Source organism: Trifolium pratense, linkage group LG4 (assembly GCF_020283565.1).
Source record: "Trifolium pratense cultivar HEN17-A07 linkage group LG4, ARS_RC_1.1, whole genome shotgun sequence".
NCBI classification, from domain to species: Eukaryota; Viridiplantae; Streptophyta; class Magnoliopsida; order Fabales; family Fabaceae; genus Trifolium; species Trifolium pratense.
This window is the reverse complement of record NC_060062.1, coordinates 2,207,972-2,230,226: the sequence shown is the minus strand read 5'-3', so window position 1 is coordinate 2,230,226 and position 22,255 is coordinate 2,207,972. Positions and strand designations below refer to the sequence as shown.

The 22,255-nt window shown below is 30.1% G+C and overlaps 1 protein-coding gene, 1 long non-coding RNA gene and 1 pseudogene across 2 annotated transcripts; 1 reads left to right on the top strand and 2 right to left on the bottom strand.

The window, feature by feature from the left end:
* Window positions 1-1,556: 1,556 nt before the first annotated feature.
* On the top strand, window positions 1,557-2,858 carry LOC123920740 (F-box protein CPR1-like). Its single transcript, XM_045973042.1, has 2 exons — window positions 1,557-2,422; window positions 2,534-2,858. The coding sequence occupies exons 1-2, from the start codon at window positions 1,557-1,559 to the stop codon at window positions 2,856-2,858; spliced, it is 1,191 nt and encodes a 396-aa protein (XP_045828998.1).
* A 14,464-nt stretch (window positions 2,859-17,322) lies between these two features.
* LOC123920739 lies at window positions 17,323-19,265 on the bottom strand (annotated as a pseudogene).
* A 25-nt stretch (window positions 19,266-19,290) lies between these two features.
* On the bottom strand, window positions 19,291-20,921 carry LOC123924573. The gene is made up of 4 exons (XR_006814753.1): window positions 20,678-20,921; window positions 20,465-20,575; window positions 19,887-19,998; window positions 19,291-19,457 (listed from the first exon to the last, which is right to left on the bottom strand). It is a non-coding gene; the product is annotated as an uncharacterized LOC123924573 (long non-coding RNA).
* Between the last annotated feature and the right edge of the window lie 1,334 nt (window positions 20,922-22,255).

The window sequence follows — 22,255 nt, the reverse complement described above, 5'->3', positions numbered from 1 at the left end:
AATTCCATCATCCTTTGCTACATTTCAGTATTTCAAAATGAGCATGCAATGGCCTGCTGCTTATTGTAGGAATAAGAATATCCGTTGCCAAGGAGGGAGGGCACAACTTGGAAGGTTCACAATCCATGGGTTGTGGCCTTCGAACAACACTTGGCCTAACCAGATCACATGTCATACCATTATTTCACAAGGTCAAAATTTCCTACTTAATATGGTGAGTATACTCTAGATAATAAACCAACAAATTAAATTATTATTATTAAATAATATCTCATTATAGTCTATTCAAATAAGGGTAAAATTTAAGGTATAGCAATTTATGTACTCTTTTAAATTTCAACTTCTTTTAAAGAGTACATAAATTACAAGAGCTGTAAGACCACTATGAAATCTCATAAACCCAATTTCAATATCAAGATCATAAGAGTCTAAATCTATTTTAAAATTTAGTTATAATAATTAATAAATTTATTTATTTTAACACACACGGACGCATGCACGCACACACGAGTGAACGCACGCACATACACACTAAGTAAAAAAAATTAACCTAAGTATCTCTTGGCCGAATTTAAAGTGGACTCCGAATATACGTTTTTGGGAGCAAGAGTGAAAAAGGGATCTGGATCCTCTCCTTCAATAGTGTCTACAACTGTCTCTCAACTATGCTCATACAACGCATTTGATCAAACTCAGTTTTTTCAAAAGGCATACGATATTTGGAGCAGAATTGATCTTGTTGCAATCCTTCAGCAAGGAGGCATTACACCTCAATCAAATGTCCACTATGTTCCAGATCGATTTGTTACTTCCATAATGATGCACAGTTACGCTGGTCGTTTACTTTGGCGGTCTGAACTTCGCTGTGCTAATAATGGTGAGTTGCTCGAAATAAGGCTCTGCTTAGATCAATCGGGAAGCAATTACATGAATTGCTCTTATGCTGGAAATTGTTATCAGCCTAGATTTCACAATATGGTACTATGGATGCCATGAGATTGCATTAGTATATGATGCATTTAGTGAAGAAGAAAAAATAATGAATAAATTACATCATTATATCCTATAAAAATTGAGTTTAATTGTTTTGCACTGTTGGTGTAAATTATTTTTACACATGCATCCAATGACGTGTTGTCACATCATTTAATGAATGTGACACATCATGTGTTTTTAATTACTATACATGATGTGTCGGTATATTATTGGACGTATGTGCAAAATAACTTTACACCGACGGTGCATATAAATTAAATTCATAAAAATTACTCCCTCCGTCCCTAAATATAAGAGTTTAATTTGACCGCTGCACGTATGTCAATGCGCAATTTTGATCACTAATATCTTTAATTTCTATTAGTACATGCTAAGGACACATTATGTAACACTATAATAATTATTTGATTTTTCCCTTGATAAACAAAAAAAAAAGTTTTTTTTTTTTTAAAAAATTTTTTTTGACTCAAATACATAGCCAGATAGTTGTTGTAAAACCAAAAAATCTTCATCGCTGCTCTGAGTGCTGTTTCGATCTCATTCCAAATTGCAACCGTGAGATGGAGAAATGTGTGCCAATGGCCGCCGGAAAGAATGAAGATTTAAAGTATGAGGTAAGCAACAACAACAACCGTATCAATGTTCATATTCCTGATGATATTGCTTTCTCTATTTTATCAAAATTACCTATTAAATCTTTGAAGCGTTTTGGATGTGTACGTAAATCATGGTCGCTATTATTTGAAAATCCCTATTTCATGAACATGCTCCGCAACCATTTCTTGTATAATAATAACCGTCATTGCTCCGATTACGGTGGTGATACGTTTCTCTTCCTATATGAGCCTTTACGCCCTCATTACTACCGTGCCTCGTTCTATTTGCTCTCCAATGACAAATTTGAGGATAGGATCAAATTAGATTTGCCACCTCCATTTGACGGAGAAGATATTGCAATGTATATTTTAAGTTCTGTTAGTGTTAATGGCATTTTCTGTCTTGGGAAAGATACAAGGAGAGGAATTGTGAATTCCTTCCAAGCTGCATTATGGAACCCGGCTACCGCTGAAGTCATGGGCATTCCTCCCAGCCCTGATGAATCTGTACCACCTTATAGGGATCCTTTTTTTATATTTCACGGGTTTGGTTATGACAATGTTAGAGATGACTATAAACTTATTCGTTATATAACATTTTTTCAAGTAGTTGACGAAGAGGAAGATGTGCCATATGAAGATAGATCATATGACCCCTTGTTGCAGATATATAGTCTTAGAAGTAACACTTGGAGGATACTCGATGTCAATATACCTGATGGTTATGATATCAGTATGATTGATTTTGAGAAACCTGTCGGAGTATACATGGATGGAGTGTGTCATTGGTGGGGTACAACTGATTTTGGTAATGGTGAAGGCTATTTGGTGTCATTTGACTTGAGAAATGAGGTGTTCTTTACAACACCAACACCGGTAGAGTTAGACATGGATCTAAGTCGTGATCCTATATCTATAGAGTGGCCAGACGCTATAGATAGACGATTGGTGGTGTTAAATGAATCTATTGCTTTGATCTCAAACCGTTTCAAGGCTACTACTTTTCACATTTCAATTTTGGTTGAACTCGGTGTGAAGGAATCGTGGATCAAACTCTTTATCGTTGGGCCCATACCTTCCCTTGACTGGCCCATTGCAGTTGGGAAGAAGGGTGGCATTTGCTTCAGACAAACAAATGATGAACTAGTCTGGATTGATTTAAGCACCCAAATAATTGATGAGATTGGTGTTAAAGGGGAGAGATACTGTTATCAAATGGGAATTTACAAGGAAAGTCTTCTTTGTATTGGAGGAATTAATGATTAACTGTTTTTCATGTTTTCTCTCAAGAGGTATATATGACTATGGTTATTAGGATTTCTACCTGTATCAAAGTGGCTTGTCGAATGCACTTATAATAATTATTATAAAGTATTTGACAAATCAAGAAGCCATTTTGTGATACAAATCTTGCTTTACTGATGCAGTTTTTATTTCAATAATAAGAATGATCCTTTTCCTTTCCTGAGTGTCCTCCAGTTTTATGTAGAAATAGCTTATAAGTCGGAAACTTGATAATCTACGCCACTGTATAATATTGTGCTTTAGTTTTTCTTCCGTATTCAAGCTTGCTGGCTTTGTAATTGGGTTTATGAGATTTCATGGTGGTCTTACAGCTCTTGTAATTTATGTACTCTTTAAAAGAAGTTGAAATTTAAAAGAGTACATAAATTGCTATACCTTAAATTTTACCCTTATTTGAATAGACTATAATGAGGGTGACAACTTGGTTGCCCATCCATAGCAATTGGGTTACTTTTACCCATCCGAGCTGTCAAATATTGAGTGGTGAAGAGATATTAACTTTGTAATTTTTAATTGTAGCAATGAAATTTTTAATAATGTTACATTTTCCCCAAAGTTAATGAAGGGAAGTATTAAATCACACCCACACAATTCAAGGTCTGTTGTAGTTTACAATGAAAAACCAATCGCCTTTTTTTTTTTTTTTTGAAACTCCCTCTCTTTAATTAAATTTTTTTTGGTACACTCTCTTTAATTAATTTACTCACGGTACTAGTACTCCTTTTCATTATTTTTTGAAAATTTGACACTATTTTTCGTTTGTTTTCACAAAGGCAAACAACATACGAAATTGTATATTTTTTAAATCATATTTTTTATTTTTAATAGAGAAAATCATATTTTTTATAGTTAAATATATTTTTAGTTCTTATATACTTTTAAATTTTATTTTTAGTCCCTCTTAGCAAGTTTTATTCCATTAAATATTTAGTACATCATAAGAATATCTCTTGCAAAAATTAAAATTTTTTGACAATGAATGAATTAAATGTTATGGGAGAGGTTTTTATAACCTTATAAACATGAATATAAATGCATAAAAAATATAAATATGAATACAAAAAATCATTCGAAAATGTGGAAGTACACAAAAGTTTATTAAAAGTAATGGCCAAAAGTTGTGGCAGAAAATTTTTGAGGGATTAAAAGTTGTAGAAATTTTTTATAGGAATTAAAAACAAAATTCGAGATATTTATCATAACCAAAAACTTACTTGACCCTATTTTTTATTCAAATTAATTAACATTTGAATATTTATAAACTTTTTTATAATAAAGTTTATATGCATGAAAAATATACACTTTAATGAAAGGCAGACAGACAATAAACTACACCGCTAACCATTTTTTAAATAGTATTATCGTGAAAAGTAATATTGGACCGGGCAATGGGCTAAAAGGGAGAAATCCATTAGGCCCAATAAGTCTCAAAGTATCAAAGCCCAATCAAAATGATCCATGAGAGGAGGCGAGCCAACATGACGCGGCGAGACGGTGCTAGCAAGTATGTCGCGCCCAAATATCTTCTTCCTCTTCTATGTGTCAACTGCTTAACTTCGCGTGGAAGAAATCAACACCTCGTAACCTCCATAGCTTGGGGACGAAGGAAAAGATGACTACCCCTATTCTTGCGCTGAATCACCGGAGAAGACGGTGATGGCCGAATCTCCAGGAGTTTAAACTTGGAGAAGAATGAATATCAGTCTATAAATAACATCAAGCTTTCATTGTAAAAGGATATATGACATTTTTACTAAGATTCCCAGAATTAGGGATCAAACATTGTAATTCCAACATCACATTATTAATAATATAATCCCCTTTGAGTGTTCACCAGAACAAATATAAACTTTAATTGGTAAAAATAGCGGAAGAGTGATAAATTAGTTGATAGTTAAGGTTGGGAATTAGGGATGACAATTGACCCCATACCCAATGTGTAATTTCACTAAAATTAAAAATATTTTTAAAAAATAGAAAGAATATAAGATAAATACAATAAAAAGATGACATGCTTAAAATTTAGAATGTATTAATTATAATTTATTTAAATGTATACACGAGAAAATACCTTTAATAATTTTATTAATTGAATAAGTTTTACAAGGAAGAGCTCAATAGTTATCTACTTCTAATATAATAAAATTGATTACTATATAATTTGCTAATTTATCCTTAGTAGTTTTAACCACGTTCCAAGTTTTATATTCTTTATTGTAATTTAACTAAAATAAATATTAAAAAAATAGAAATAATATAAGATAAATACAATAAAAAGATGACATGCTTAAAATTTAGAACGTATTAATTTTAATTTATTTAAAAGTATACACGGGAAAATACCTTTTAATAAATCAATTTTACTAATTTAATAAGTTTTACAATAAATAGCACAATAGTTTCACTTATATTTTATAACAAAATTTAAAATATTTTACCCTAAATATATTTTTGCATTAATATCATTATGAATTTAAATATTGCATAAAAATCAATGGATCTGTGCGAATGCACGAATCTCTAAACTTGTTTATAATAAAACTTTAATCAAATTAATATTTGAGATGATTATTATTCTAAGCTTTCGATTAGTTCTGGGTTGCTTTGAACTTTCAATAAGATTTGATTTGTACCGAGTCTCTCCCAATATCCATATAATTCGTTGATTTCGTCTGTCTAGCTTTGAAAATAGGCCAATTATTGAGTTGTTTCTCTATTTCTTGTCAAGTAGCCTAGTGGTTAAAAATTTCATATTAAAGATGAATAAGTGGAATGTTCAAGGTTCAAACCCCGACTCCTGCGATGTCCCTACGTGCGATGTCAGGAGTTGTTTCACTATTTCTAATCCCCTCGGTAATATGATAACTCTCTCCTCTAAATTATTTGCCATGACACAAGAATATGCCAAACAAAGATAATGTGCAAAATTCATTTTTTTTCTTCTTATTTCTAACCTTTCACTTGCATCTAATTGTAGGATTTTGTTAATTAAAAAAATTAAGTTTGTTATAATTAGAGAAGGTAGAATGTGGTAAGCATAATCATATCATCTTTATTAAGGGAAGTGAATATCAATATAAAGTTGACGATATATAATATTGTATTTCTAACATATTTTTCATAATAACATTATTTAAAAATGTTTAATTAATTAATATTGTTGTTATATTTTATAAATAAAATTTAATTCAGGAAATAAATTTGAAAAAAATATTATAAAAATAAAGCTTGTTAAATAAAGCGCAACGCAAAAAACGGCATATAAATCGGACGCTCGTAGCTATCACACTCTCCCTCACTCTCTCTGACCCGCGAGTGGGACTCACTGGAGCATGAACAGTGTATCTTCAACCTCTGGCGGGTCGACCCGTGACCAGAAACGGGTCAAAACTGGGTTGCGCTCCATCACCATTTTCTCCGCGTTTTCAGCCCTGTTTCGTGCGATTTTTGGTGCGTTTCGACCAGAATTCAATCTTCTAAAGATTTTAACACAAAATTATCAAGTTTTAAACATCAAAACGTGAGATTTAAAACAAAATTCGTGATTTTGTGAACACCATAAAAGAAGAGGTTTTTCTTTGATTTCTCCCTCTATGATTGTCGAAAAAACACAAAATTTGTGTCATTAAATTTGTAAAATCATGATCCACAAAACTACTTAATGTTTTACTGTAATTTGTTGCATACCAAGTTCAAAATTTTAAAAAATAATAAAACGAAAATGAACTAGAAATTAAGAAAAGATGAAAAATGATAATTTTTAGTTAAAAAAATCTGAACTTTGAAGTAGATGGAATGAAAAATTGTTAAAATTCAGTGGGTATTTTTATAATTACATAATTATAACTTGCTAGAGTTGCAACTTTTATATTTTTTATGACATAAATGATAGAAGATTAATTGGATGGTTTAGATTAGTGCCAACTTAAATGGGTAATCCAGCCCAATTTAATGAAATGGGTAGATAAGAATTTGCCTATTTTATATATTTTAAGCAGAGGAGATGGTCAAGTTTATATTTCAAATTTATCTTATTTTGGTATTTATATTTGGAAATTGCATATGTTAGCCCAGGGGAACTAATTGAATACAGTTTGATTTAGTTGATAGTATCACCCTATTACAATTGAAAGTTATTTATGTTTTATTTTAAATCGTCCTTTTTGTTAATATCTTTAACTTTAATAGAAGCGAGTTGTAGGAACCAAACAATTGAAATCAAAAGAACAGAAAAATATTATTAAAAACACTCATACATATGAAGCCATGTCATCTCTCTTTTTAATACCTTCACCTGGTAACCAGTTCTACCGGTGGAAAGAAACCTTTTCTATTTTTTATTTAATCTTTTTATTTTTAATTGAGTTGTTGGTTCGTCTTCTCTAAAATCTCTCATGGTCACCATCTATCATGAACTTCAATCGCGTGCTATTTGTCTCAAACCGTAAGTGAATGAGTTGAATAAATTTCTACACACCAGTTTCATTCTTCTCATAAAATAGATCTGGGTATTAATTTATATATGGGTCTCAGTTCCTCTCACAAAATAGATTTATGAAAAATCCATTTCTAAATACTTGTTCAATTTCTTTAGAATTGTATTGTTGGAATGGTTATCAATTTTTAGGTTCAATTCATTAGTTGCAAATTTGTTGAATGTATATTTTTTATTTGGGTTTGTTTTATTCTATTGAGATGGTACGCAAGTTGTTTTAAGAATAAAAATGAAATTGATTTTGCAGTTTGGAAGGTGAGCAATGAACATAATAAACAGGGTGAATCTGCAGAGATAATTTTTAGTGGGAGGATGAGTGGAGGGAGACGGGAGAAGATGGGTGGTTAAAGTTCAAATAATAAATATGAAAATAAAAAAGAAAATACACATATCTAGTTTAGTAACCGGTGACAAGTAAAAGAATTTTTTTTTGGGAGTGACGTGGCTTCATATGTGTGGGTGTGTTCAAAAGAGTGTGTATAAGAGTGTGACCTTAGCATTCCTCATAATTAAAAATAAACTTTTATAAATATAATATCTTTTTGTGATGGCTTCACTTGCTTTATTGCAACTTTGGCTACCTAAGAAAGGTGTGGTTAATAATAAGAGAAGGGTTATATGTGATATGGTTTTTTGTGTTTTTGTATTGCGGAATTTGGTGAAATATAAATTTAGAGAGAAAACTCTCCTCAAATATAGGATTATACGCAGAAAACTAAAGTTCTTATTTTATTCATCATGCTTATGGCTTTATATATAGAACTACATAAAAACAAATCATATATTTTAAAAAAAAGAAACTAATCCTATAATAAATTCTAAACAAATCTTAGATATTCTAACAGAAATATAAATCATAAACCCTAATATTATTTTATTTCAAATATAAATCTAAACTATATTTAAATATAAAATCTTCCAAAAAAGATATTTAGGCATTATTCCCAACACTCCTCCTTGACTGAATATCTTTTTGTTGTATCCAATCTGAGATTTGCGCTGAAATTTTATTGTATTTTTTTGTTTCTCAAGCCTCTCCTCTTTGACCGAATATCTTTGTGTTGTATCCGACATGAGATTTGAGTTGAAAAAAACTTTTTTTTTGAACACTCCTCCTCGACTGAATATCTTTGTGTTGTATCCAGCATGAGATTCATGTTGATTTTTGTTGTTGTTGTTGTTGTTGTTCATCCACATTCTTTGTTGCTGTTTTTGTTTAACACTCCTCCCTGACTGAATATCTTTGTGTTGTATCCCGTCCGAGATTCATGTTGATCTTTGTTTTTGTTGCCTACATCTTCATATGAGACTTGAGCTTTTTTCATGTATTTGTTATGGTTATGAGTTATATAATACATGAAACCATCTCGCATATAACGTATGAAAGGTGTAGGTTATGGTTATGGTTTTTGGCTATGGATTGTTTTTCTCTTCTTTTTCACATCTTCATAATAAAGATGCAGTCAAGGTTATGGGTTGTTGATTTCATGGTTTCTTCTTTTTCTTCGTCTTCTTCATCAACTTCATCTTCTCCTTCTTCCATCTTTACGGGTCCTTGTGAACGACGGCGCTCTGATACCACTGATATGGTTTTTTGTGTTTTTGTATTGCGGAATTTGGTGAGATATAAATTTAGGGAGAAAACTCTCCTCAAATATAGGATTATACGAAGAAAACTAAAGTTCTTATTTTATTCATCATGCTTATGGCTTTATATATAGAGCTACATAAAAACAAATCATATATTTTAAAAAAAAGAAACTAATCCTATAATAAATTCTAAACAAATCTTAGATATTCTAACAGAAATATAAATCATAAACCCTAATATTATTTTATTTCAAATATAAATCTAAACTATATTTAAATATAAAATCTTCCAAAAAAGATATTTAGCCATTATTCCCAACAATATGAACACAAAAAGATCGGACAAAAATACGATACAACCTTTCTCCACTCACAGCACAATTATCGAGATGTGCAAAAAATATTAAAAAAAGCATAAAGTGAAACTTTGTTGTATTTTTGTTAGAATATTGTGTTGAAATAACATTTCTCTAATAATAATTTAAGACAAACGGTGTGTTCTTTGTCTATTATATATGTATTTAACCTTTGTTTCTTTTTTTAAGTTTCTAAGTATTTTCTACATATTGCGGTAAAAAATAAATCACATGCCATGAAGTAAGTATTCCTTCATTTTAAATAGGAAATGATTGTATGCTTCCAAGTCCAAGTTAATAATTATAATCAAAGAGAAATGAAGAGAAGAATAAAAAGAAATGAAGTTTAGAGAAAGGAATGAACACACATAAAATTAATAATTATAATAAAAAAAAATTATTCATAAGGATTGATTGATTACAAAATGCAGAGTTATATTCACTATAAATAATACCAAGCAATCCAACGAACTCTAACGATCTCAATGCAACTAACCAACTAACAACACGAGGAGCTTCAATATTCAGTGGATGTGCATCTTAGAAAGAAGTATCAAAATTACTATTATTCTTTTGGTAAAATTACACTAGGTTTTTTTTATCTTAATGAAATTTTGAAATTGAAAGAAGATGAAGTAAACAAACACATAAACTAATACTATTTTGAAGTGTTTTTTGGTGTAATTTTTTGTGGATAGATAAATGGACCAGAGTTTGAACACAGGTTTTGACGTCCAACACTAATAATTTCAGCATTTTTGCTAGTTGAGTTACGATTTATGGGCTATTGGTATAATTTATTATAGTTTAATGAACATGATGAAGATGGCTAACATTCATAATTTCTAGGTATTTAATTGATATGCACCGACGGTGTGAAATAATTTTACACTGTCAACCAATATCAACCATGTTTTCCACCACATCACCCCACTTTCTTGATATGACATGGCAAAATAATGGTTGTTTATTGGACGATGGTGTAAAACTATTTTACACCGTCGATGCATATCAATTAAACTCTTAAAAAAAATTAAAATAATTAAATTTATCTCATGTGGTCTACCACATCAGCGTTTTTTGATCAAAAAATTAAATCAATGACTAATTTGTGCGTGTTTATAAAGATAAAAGATTGATATGAGAAGAAAAAATGATAAAGAATCAATATTTATAGATAAATAAGATAAAAAACATATAGTGTATTTTTCCCTATTTTTTTTAATGTAAAATTAGAGGTTTTATCTTATTTATTTGTATCAGTTAAATTCTTTATTTAAATTTTCTATTTAGGTCTTTATATTTTTTAAAATGCAAAAAGTTGTCCTTTTTATTTATTTTCTATTTAAATAAAAGGTGTTGATGTGTATTAAAAATATTGAGATGGCAAAGCCAAGAAAGATTATAAATCAATATTTTTTTTATTAAAATAACATATTTCAAATTAACAACATTAACTGTTCTTTTTTCCTTTAAATTTTTGGATTTCAAATTCAGAAATTGCACCACCTCTTTGGAAAACCTTGCTTCTCTATCACAGTGTAATTACTTCCTTTCTGTTTCTAATTAAGTCAATGTGCAAATTAAATTTCAGCCACTTTTCATTATCTTTATTTTATTTTATTATTACTGCTAAAGTAATGTAAAGCTTGCAGGTTGATGTCCTAATATTTGCTCATGAAAAAAGGTTGATGTGGAATAATATCTTTCTAAGTTATTACTAATATCACCAAGTGGTTGATATGTGACTGTCTAATTTAGGATTTAACCATTTTCTTATGTTGAGTCACAACTCACAAGTCACCATTGTCCACTTGTATTGTATGCCACACATTACTACTGCTGAAAGACGATTTTCTCATGTGACACTATGGTAAATTAAAAACAATAATTATGCCATTGATTTGGGAGAAGATAGGGAAAGAATAAGTGAAAATGTGAATTTAATGGTGAGCATTGAACAATTGAGACAGTTGAGAAAACAATTAAGACACTATTCTCACTATATTGGTTCACTTCTACCAAAAAAAAAATACTAATCCCACTAGTTTTTAATTTAAAAAAAAATATTTTTTAAATTCATTGAAAGATTAATTTATTTGATCTATATATTATAAATTAGGTTCGTCAATCATTTAATATAATTAAATTTGAAATGTATAAACCAATGTTTTAAAACCCGGACCGGTGATCGACCCGGCCAAGACACTGGGTCACTGGTTCACTGGTCGGACCAGTGGGTCACTGGTCAGACCGCATGACTATTGGCCCGGCTTATAATAAAAATTTAAATATATTGACTTCGATTTCATAAAATAAAATTTAATAAAAAACATTTCCTTTGAAACTTGTTTTTAATAAAATTTCATGTATTTAAAAGAAAAAACACGATTATGCTATAATAATATTTTAAATAAATTAAAATATTTTATTGACTAAATTAAAATATTATTATATCATAATTTTGCTAGAACAACATAACAATATATTAGGTTAAAATAAAACGATGAATATATATATATATATGTAAGAAAATCAAATTTAAAATAACAAGGAAAAAAAGATCAATGCATTTATTAATACATGTCATGGTTTTTCTTAAATAATATTAAATATAATTCAATGATATAAATTATCACATAAATTCATGTGGCCAAGTGGTTCAAGTCATGTTTTCCTTTGTAAAAGGCTTGGGTTCGATTCCCATGTGCAACATATTTGAAATATTTTTGAAATTAATGTTTATTCTCTCCCCAAAACCGGTTCGGTTCCCGGGCGGGTTTCAACGGTTCCTGGTTCAAACGATGAACCGGCCGGTTCAAGGCGGGTTACCGCGGGTCATTTGCAGAACCGGTTCTGCAGCTTATCCGGACCGCTCATGCTACCGGTTCCCGGTCGGACCGGTCAGACCGGCCGGTCCGGTCCGGTTTTTAAAACTATGGTATAAACTAGTATTTTAAGTTGTAATTGTTAACCTAATATTTTAAGTTATAATCAAACTAGAACATCGACCCGTGCGGTGCACGAGTCTGATTAGCTGTAAGATATATAATGATTAAATAAGATATGATAATTCCAATAATGTAAGGTATATGAAAAAAGTTGAGTAACATTAAACGATAGTTCAACAATAATTTTGGATATGTATTCATACAAAGAAAATTATGTTATATTACGGAAAACTTCCTTATAGACCACATTTGAAGTCTTAGTCGTATCTTCAACGTCGTCATCGATGATCAATATTTTTAATCCTTTTCTAGAAGTAACTCTTGAAATTGCAACATACAACTGACTATGTGAAAACACTGGCGACGGAAGATATATCCCAACATGCTTTAAAGATTGTCTCCGACTCTTATTAATAGTTATCGCAAAAGAAATCATTATAGGAAATTGTCTCCGTTGAAATTTAAAAGGAATTCTCACGTTAGATGGTGTCAGAGAAAATCTAGATATGAAAACCTGATCACCAATATTACTTCATGAAATAAATTTTCCTTCAAGAGCACGTTTTCTCAATCTCGTAATATAATAAGTCATGTTCCATTTCATAATCCTAATTTTTTATTCAAATTCCTTAATAGCATAACTGGAACTCCAACTTTAAGTCTCAACTTGTGATTTGGAAGTCCCGACGTAGAAATCATGTTCAAAAATTCGAGATTATGAACAGCATCCACTGTTTGACCGTCTACATTTTGTGTGAGTGGAGTATCATAACTCAAATATGTTTTTTCTTCACCAGGAATTAAACCCAACATATAATCATTTATTGTGTCGACTATTGAATCTTTAGGAGTTTGTATAGCTCTATTTTGGAAATACGTTATATCGTTCATGTTTTGTAAAAGTTGGGGATAAGTGCTTTCAACGATAGAAGCAAGAGGATCACCTGAATTTGGAATGAATAAATCTGATGGAATGTCAAGTTCTAAATCATCGTCGTTGTCATCTCCAATTTCTCCATCGTCAACACTCAAAACTCATTCAGAAAACAATCTTCTTTGTTCAACGTCTGCACTCGAAGCACCACCAAGAAGCCTCATGTCTTTACTCAATGTTAAAACTTCACAAAAATTCCAAAGAGCTGAAGAATTAATAGTAGCATGAACAACTTTTGTCCTTGTACCTTTGGGTATTACTGGTAGAATTCGTCTAAAATCTCCGCTAAAAACAACAACTTTTCCACCGAAAAGAATGTGTTTATTTTTTTCATCAACAGACTTGAGAATATCTTTTAAAGTTCGATCAACAGCTTCGAAACAGTGTTTGTGCATCATTGGTGCTTCATACCATATAATGAGTTTTGCTTTTTGTATTAATAGCGTCAAAAGGCTTTTAGGAACTATGGTACATGTTGAAAACTCGTCAACATTTAGAGGAATACAAAATCTTGAATGTGTTGTTCTACTGCCAGGTATAAGCCATGTAGCGATCCCACTTGAGGCATCTATTAAAACTATCTCACATTTTGAGCGTAATGCGGCTGACATGGCCCTCCAGATAAATGTCTTCCATGTAACGCCATAACCATAAAGAAAAAACACACCAGGTTTGTTTTCGTTAACTCTTGTCATGATTGTGTCATATACTTTACGTTGCTCTGAAGTCATAGTTGACATCAATCTAACATGTTCCTCAGCTAATGATTGTCTGTTATAATTCAATTCGTCGTGTATTAAACTATTTTGTATATCAGGAACTAATGATGTGTCTGCTCTAGGCATTGGAGGATAATCTTTTAAACTCTTCTCACAACTACGTAACATCATCTCAATATCTGTTAGTGCATATGGTATCAATTGATCATCGACTAATATTAAATCTGCAATGTTAAAATCAAAATAATGAATGTGATTAGTGACATGACTATGGTTGAGTTTGGTTGTATTGCAAAAAAATTGATTTAGCAGAATTGAGTTTGATAATAACTTTTCAAATCACATGTAATAATAAATTTCCAAATCTCACATGATAATTATTCTCTAAATTTATGATCCGGTAGAAAAAAAAATCATTGATCAGGAAAGACATAAAAATATTTCGTGATGAATAATATAGTCAACAATAATTTTGATATGATATACTTTTAAAATTGATGGTGCTTATCAATTATTGCATATAATTTTAATCATAATTGGTATACTTGCCATAGTGGTTGGAAATATTGTTTTGCATTGAAGGGTTGTGGGTTCAAATTCTAGTCAACACAAAATTGTATTATTTTTTAATAAAAATTGCAAGATAAAATGGAGGGAAATCAGGAAAAACAAATTAGGGTTTATGGTTTGCTTGTGTATACAAGCTTATAATATAAAAGATTTAATATAAATAAAATATTGGTATAAGAGTTTAAGTCGTAGAATCTATAATATGAGTTCTTTTAAGAATTTTACTATGAATAATAAAATTGCATAATTGTTTTAAGGGTAATGTTAAACAGAGCCCCCGGAGCACTTGTTAAACTATGATGTGAAACTATGGACCCATCTAAGATATAAATATTGGGTTGTACCATGAGTAGATGAATGGTTAATGGTTACTTAATCTATAATCTATAATATGTAAAAAGCCAAACTTATTTGTCTTTCTCTCTCCTCTTCTCATTCATTCTCAATCCTCATGCATTTGATATTAAATGCTATTATTACAATAATTAATAATTAAATTAACTAAATTAATATATTTTATAAACAATTCATATTTGATTAGTGAAAATATTATTTGTTTTTATCCGTTTAAATATTAAACATTCATATTCGATTTTATAAATTAATTTACTTTTATCCATTTAAATATTAAACATTCATATTCGATTTTATAAATTTAAAATATTATACTTTTATCACATATACATTTATTTTTATTCAAATAACGATGTACATTCATATTTGATTTTATAAATATTAAATATTATATTTTCATCACATATAAATTTATTTTTACTCAAATAAAAAAGGTTTTTTATATGATTATTAAAAAAAGGCGTTTTATTTTGTTTTTATTTTTTACTTTAAAAAAAATGCGTTTCATTTTGTATTTGTGATAAAAATATATGTAAAAGGCGTTTTATTTTGTATTTATTTTTTATTTCTCTCAAATATTAGATGTGTTAACTAAATTATTTTCACAATTATGATTTGAAAAATAACACACGCATATATTTAAAAATTGTTGATCAAGTATGATTGTTGATCAAATATGATTACTGATTTACAATTCTATCAAAACTGTATTAAAGAAAATGTCAAGCTTTTGGAATGGAATTCATGTGGATATGTTCTTGGTGTTGTTGTGTTTGTATATTTTATTATTGTTGTTATAAGAAAATGGCATGTTGTTCCATTTGCTTTGTACATTGTGGTCAATCGGCTGCGGTTTCATATATGTGTCATTTAATTGCCTTTAGTTATGGCAATTCTTAATCTCTTGCGCCTTTAGTTAACATTCTATATGTGTCATAAGCCATTCATATAAATTCCTTCAAAAAAAAAAGTCAGTCATTGAATTCAATGTGGTGCCAAAGGTTTCTAGAGAATGTATAGTCCTGAACACAATGAAGGAAAGTCGTTTCCTGGAGGCCACATCGAGTAAAAATAGAGGAAGTGTCCAACTTCCGATGATTGAGTAAGGATAAAGCAGGAACCGAATTATGACAGGATAACCGTAAGAAAAAGATGATATTCGCATGTAACTATTTTACTTTAAATAAAATGTAGAAAGTCAAAAGTTTAGAAATAAAAAGATGATATTCGAATTAACTACTCTACTTTATTTTATGTGCGCAACAAATTTGAATTGTGATAAATTGTTTTTGTACTAAAATAAATTTAAATGTATATTGGTCTTCATATTTTCATAAAAGTAAAATTTAGATCCCTTATTAAAAAAATGATTTTTTGGGCTTATTTTTTTTTCCCAAAATTTTAGTCATTATTTAATTATTGGCATTTTAATTTTTGAAGTAGCAAAATTTGTTACACAGATTTTTAAAGACAAAAAAATTTGATGACTTATTAAACATATATATTAGTGTAATTTATCATTTTTTGTGTTAAATAATTATGAAATTTGAAATATTAAAATCTTAATTTTTATAGTTACTTTTTAACCCGTGCTTGGCACGGATCCGGATACTAGTTATAAACATTCCCCCATGTGAGTTTGAATAATAATCAATAAATGAGCACCAATTTGAGGCAATTTTTTTGTCCAACATACTAGTTTTTTTACCCGTGCTTTCGCACGGCCCATTAGGTCTTTTATTTGAATCATGGCCTATTATAAATTTAAAAAATAGAACTTCTTTTGTCACTCTACTAATTTTGGGGCGCATCCTAAAAAATTACCAAAATATCTTTGTCCGCTATTTAGGTAGTAGACACCCCTCAAAACACACTACCTATATAACATCCGCTACTTACGTTATTTTTCAAAATTTCTGATTTTTATAACATACGCTACTTAAATAGTGGAAGGATAAAATTGAAAAGTTATAAGACGCTCGAGTAATCAGTAGGATGACAAAAGAAATTCTCTTTAAAAAAATAATTGATAATTTTTATAAGTGGTAATAGCCCACTAGCAATACCAGTAAAATAAAAGTTTCTCATGTTAACAACCGCCGTTTCTAAACGAAATGCCAACTAATATTATATGCAGAAAAACTAACTAAGTGACATTTAGTGAAAAATTAGTGACATACGAAAATAACTTATAGAGAGTAAATAATATATTATTTTATTCAAATTTTTTTAAATACCTCGGGATATACATAAAACCAGATTTTATTCAAATTTTATTCAAATTTTATTCAAATTTTTTTAGATTTTTTTTATAATCAGATTTTTTTTTTCTTTATACAGTAGAAAAATGAATTAAAAATGTCCACTACATCAAGATACTTTCAACAAATTAAAATGTCCATATTGATCCCCCTTACATAAAACCAGCACAAAAAAATAAAATAATAATAATTAAATTGAGCCATCAAAATGCAGCAGCAGCACCACTTTTCAAACACAAGTTGAATTCAATACACACTCAACAGGATTCTAATGGATTGCATCAAGTTGTGAGCACAAGAGAAGCCTGATCTTTTGATAATAGAAACAAAATTTTGTTACGAAGAAAGGTATACTCTAATACAAATGGCAGAGAGTGATAATCCACTAATCCTATTGGGATAGTAGAAACAATTTTCATCCATGAACAACAGTGTTATTTTTATATGTACTGTGTTGTCATATTATTTGACATAGACTAATGAAAGCTAGCACATTAGCCTTGTAATGACTAATTTAGGGTAGGTGAGTGGTGCAAAGAAGACAAACAAGTTGGCATATCATTGAATATGATCATTGAACCAAGAAATCTCGCCTCTGAGCATACAAATTGAAGAGGTGAAACAATGTGATGGGTAGTGGTAGACAATATGTGATATATTCCTTCATATTTGTTATATATATCTCTTTTATCATCTTCAATTCTTTCTCTTGTAATAGCTTTTCTAATCATTTTACCCCTCTCTTTTACAATAATTCTACAAGGCAAAGAGAAAAGAAAGGAAAACATGAGATATCCAAAGAAAAATGAAAATAAATGCATTCCACATTTTGGCCAACCATACTAACCTGCAACTTTAATTGGCAAAAAAGCTCAGTCTATAACCACACTCCCTCTGAATAGGCCAAACTTATTAACTTATTCCACTTCAAAAAAGAAGTGTATGCCAATCTTTTTCACTCAATAAGAAACTTTCAAGTGATCATTAAACCAAGAAAATCCATTGAAAAGATTATAATATTGCATTGATAAAGAAATTGTGAAAATTATAAGTAAAATGTAACACCAAATTTTCAATAAAAGTCAAAACAAAAAATTATGAGATCTAAGACAATATAGCAATAATAAAACAATGTAAATCAAATAAAAAAAACAAAATTATAACATGTTGAATATTGAAGCCAGAAAAACAGGGTTTGAAAAGAAAGAAAAAACAAAAAATTATAACATGTTGAATATTGAAGCATAATGACATATAGCATATCCTTTCCATACTACTATGATTACAGCATTAATACAAATGGAACAATATGAATGGATTATATTGGAGCAAACTATAAGTCAATACAAAATCATAAAAATTGAAAATCCATGTACCTGGGTTTCCAAGTTCTCAAACTCTGCCAAAACTTCCTCTTCATCTTCTGCTGATAATTCCTCCCTAAGTATTGCATGAATTTCCTTCAAATTCAACAAAATAATGTAAACCATCAGCAAGTTTCAAATATAAACAAACAAACAAACAAAAAAATGCAGGAGATGGGAATTGCCAAAGAAAAAGTAGCAGCTAAATAGTAACAACACAAAAAGCTCAATCAAACCAGTACAACTTTAATCCCTAATTCCAACCCCCAAAAAATTGTAATGAGTCTGGAGGTGGAAGTCAGTTTTGAAAAGCAGTGAGAGTAAGGATAAATAAGGGTGAACTCAAACTTACATTGCATCCATAAGCTTTAGCTTCAGCAGTTTCATCCATAAGTTTCTGAACATCCTCGATGTTTATCTCGCTTTGTATGGCTTTCATTGCATCATTACCGGCCTTCAAACTTTCAAACACCGCCATTTGTTTGCTTGCCAGTTCGATATCTGCTAACTAAACCAAGGAAATAAATGTAAGTATCTCTTTTAGACAAAAACAAAGAAGAAAACTTTTTTAATAAATGACAGAGAAGAGTAAGTCATTACTTGTTGCTCAACGTTTATTAGTCAGGCGTCAACTTGCTTCAACAATTCTTCTCGTGTCTTTTTTTTCTTCATTGCCAACAAGGCCCAATCTTTCTTCTTTTCAAGAATCAAATTTCGTGCAGCTTTCTTTTCTGCTTCAATAACAGCATCAAGCTGGAAAACAAAGAACACATATAGTAAATAACTCAAGCAAGGCAATGTATCCTCTCTTAGGTACTTCAATACATATGTCCTATCTAAAAATGCTACTTCATCAACAACCAGATAATCAAGAGCCATAAGTTCATCCCATCCCAGTTAATAACCAAAAAAAGTGCAAGCATCAGCAAAGATCACCAAGGCAATTTTGACAACATTTTGTACTTGCTGCAATTCAATTTTTGGCATGTACCAAGGCAAGTCAGAAATATACTTATTCAATTAACAGTTGGCATATGAAAAAAGGAATCTAAATGGAAACAGTAGAAAAATGAATTCAATTAACATGCTAGTACACCATTTTGATTAATACTTGAGTTCAATTATTATTTTTATCTAAACTTCTTCAGTTCAATTTTTCAATTCACTTTGAACCCTAAAAATGAAATTATGAGAAATTTGACACTGACAATGAGAGTAGAAGAACATATATGTCATTATTCAACATGCTTCAATATTCAACATGTTAAAAATGCAGTGGTTAGGAACTTTGTAGAAACACAATCTATAAGAAATAAACACTCAGTACACAAAGAGTTAGATATGATTAAAAGGAAAATGAACTATAACAATAGCATAAAAAACACATTTCTATACCTTTCTCAGCCTTAAAGATCAGGAATAAATAAAGAAATAGCAAACACCTCCAAAATCCCATGTGCATTTTTCCCATTGCATCACAGCCAGTAATCCACTAAAGTTGCCTGAGCTGCATAATTTTGGTGTGAAAACTTGGATTGTCATCATGTATTTATATTTATATGCTATCAATAAAGGATACATATCGAAAAAGGAAATAAATTTCTTAGTGATTCACACATAGTTCCATTGCATCCATCACAACTTTCTTTGTAGACATTTTATCAAACACCTACAATGCATTTTATCTCAATTACTAATTCTATTTCTATCCCCACTAAACTACACTTTTATTGCTTCAAACAATGATACATCACACAACAAACTTATAGCAGATAACACCAAATAAAACAGAGAAGGAGTTCTGTGAACAGTAGCAAAACAAAAACAATGGAGAAGGACTGCCTGTGGGGTTTTCCATGAAGATGCAACTTACCCAAACAAAACCTAATTTGCAATCTGATCAAACAATAAAACATTCAACAAAAGAATATAAATATCATAACAATAGTCAATAGAGAAGTTAGAACACTAACCTGCAACCTTCTCCATGTTTATCGTTATACACCATCACGTCAAACCAAACAACACCATGTTGTTCTCAACCTGTGCATCGCAAGTCTTCCCCATCCCCAATTTATAGGCCACTGGATAAGTAGAAATCCAATTAGGAGGGAAAATTATGGAGAATTCAAAATTCAAATAACCCTAAACTTGTTTGAGGGGGAAATAATAAGGGGAAATTCTACCTCCACTAGATCAACCCACCCCAGATGAACCTCTCAATAACACAAGGATGGAATTCGACCAGATTCAATGAATTTTCTGAATCACAACCCTAGCATATGCAGTCTCGCAGAGCTTCTTCTAGACACAGAACGCAAAAAAAATAAAAATAAAACAAAGAAATTATCCCACGCAAAAACCACACACCATGGCCCACCAACAATCATCCGACGTGGCATACTCCATTGCAATCTACAGTGGCCAAAAAACGAATTCTTTGTGTCAAGTATATGGATGCAAAGACTTCTTCTTTTTTTTTTAAAAAAAAAGCACAATATGGATATATTTAATTTGAATTATTTTAAGATACAAATAGGATTGCGTCAAAATAAAGATACAAATAGGGTTGCACCATTAGTAGTAAGTAGGATAGGATAGGATATGTGACTGTCTAATTTAGGATTTAACCATTTTCTTATGTTGAGTCACAACTCACAAGTCACAAGTCACCATTGTCCACTTGTACTGTATGCCACACATGATCATGTATACTACTGTTGAAAGACGATTTTCTCATGTGACACTATGGTAAAAAACAATAATTATGCCATTGATTTGGGAGAAAAGAGGGAAAAAATGAGTGAAAATGTGAATTTATTGGTGAGGATTGAACAATTGAGACACTTGAGAAAACAATTAAGATACTATTCTCACTATTTTTTAAATTCATTGAAAGATTAATTTATTTATTCTATATTATAAATTAGATTCGTCAATCATTTAATATAATTAAATTTGAAATGTATAAACTAGTATTTTAAGTTGTAATTGTTAACCTAATATTTTAAGTTATAATCAAATTTAATATAAATAAAATATTGGTATAAGAGTTTAAGTCGTAGAGTCTATAATATGAGTTCTTTTAAGAATTTTACTATTGAAGCATAAAATTGCATAATTGTTTTAAGGCTTAAATATACAAAAGGTCCCTGTACTTACGGGTCATTTGAGTTTTAGTCCCTGCATTTTAAAATCTTTCGTTCTGTCACTGCACTTTCATTTTACTTTAAAAATGGTCCTTTAACCAATTTTTTGTTGAAGTGACACATTTTTTTATGATGTGTCAATTTTATTTTACTTTTAAAAAATTACTTATTTAAGGGTATTTTGATCGATTAACTGCAAAATTAAATGAGTCATCAACTCTAAAGTCCAGTCAACACTGACAGATCGGCAAAAATGTGCCATTTCAACAAAAAAAAAAAAGGTATGGGGACTATTTTTAAAGTAAAATGAAAGTGCAGTGGCAAAATGAAATGTTTTTAAAATGCAGAGACTAAAACTCAGATGACTCGTAAGTGCAGGGACCTTTTACATATTTAACCCTTGTTTTAATATGATGTGAAACTATGGACCCATCTAAGATATAAATATTGGGTTGTACCATGAGTAGATGAATCTTTAATGGTTAATTATAAACACTAGTATAACTTACCCGTGCTATCGCCTGAGTTAATGTTCTATGAAAAATATAGATATTTTTTTTCACACATGAAAAATATGGATTATTAAAATTTTAATATTGTGATTTTTTTAATTAT

Excerpts from the sequence above, each read along its gene's own strand:
- LOC123920740 (XM_045973042.1), top strand. The coding sequence starts at position 1,557 with ATGGAGAAATGTGTGCCAATGGCCGCCGGAAAGAATGAAGATTTAAAG. Across the intron at positions 2,423-2,533 it reads AATGGTGAAGGCTATTTGGT|ACGATTGGTGGTGTTAAATG; the intron begins GTCATTTGACTT and ends CGCTATAGATAG.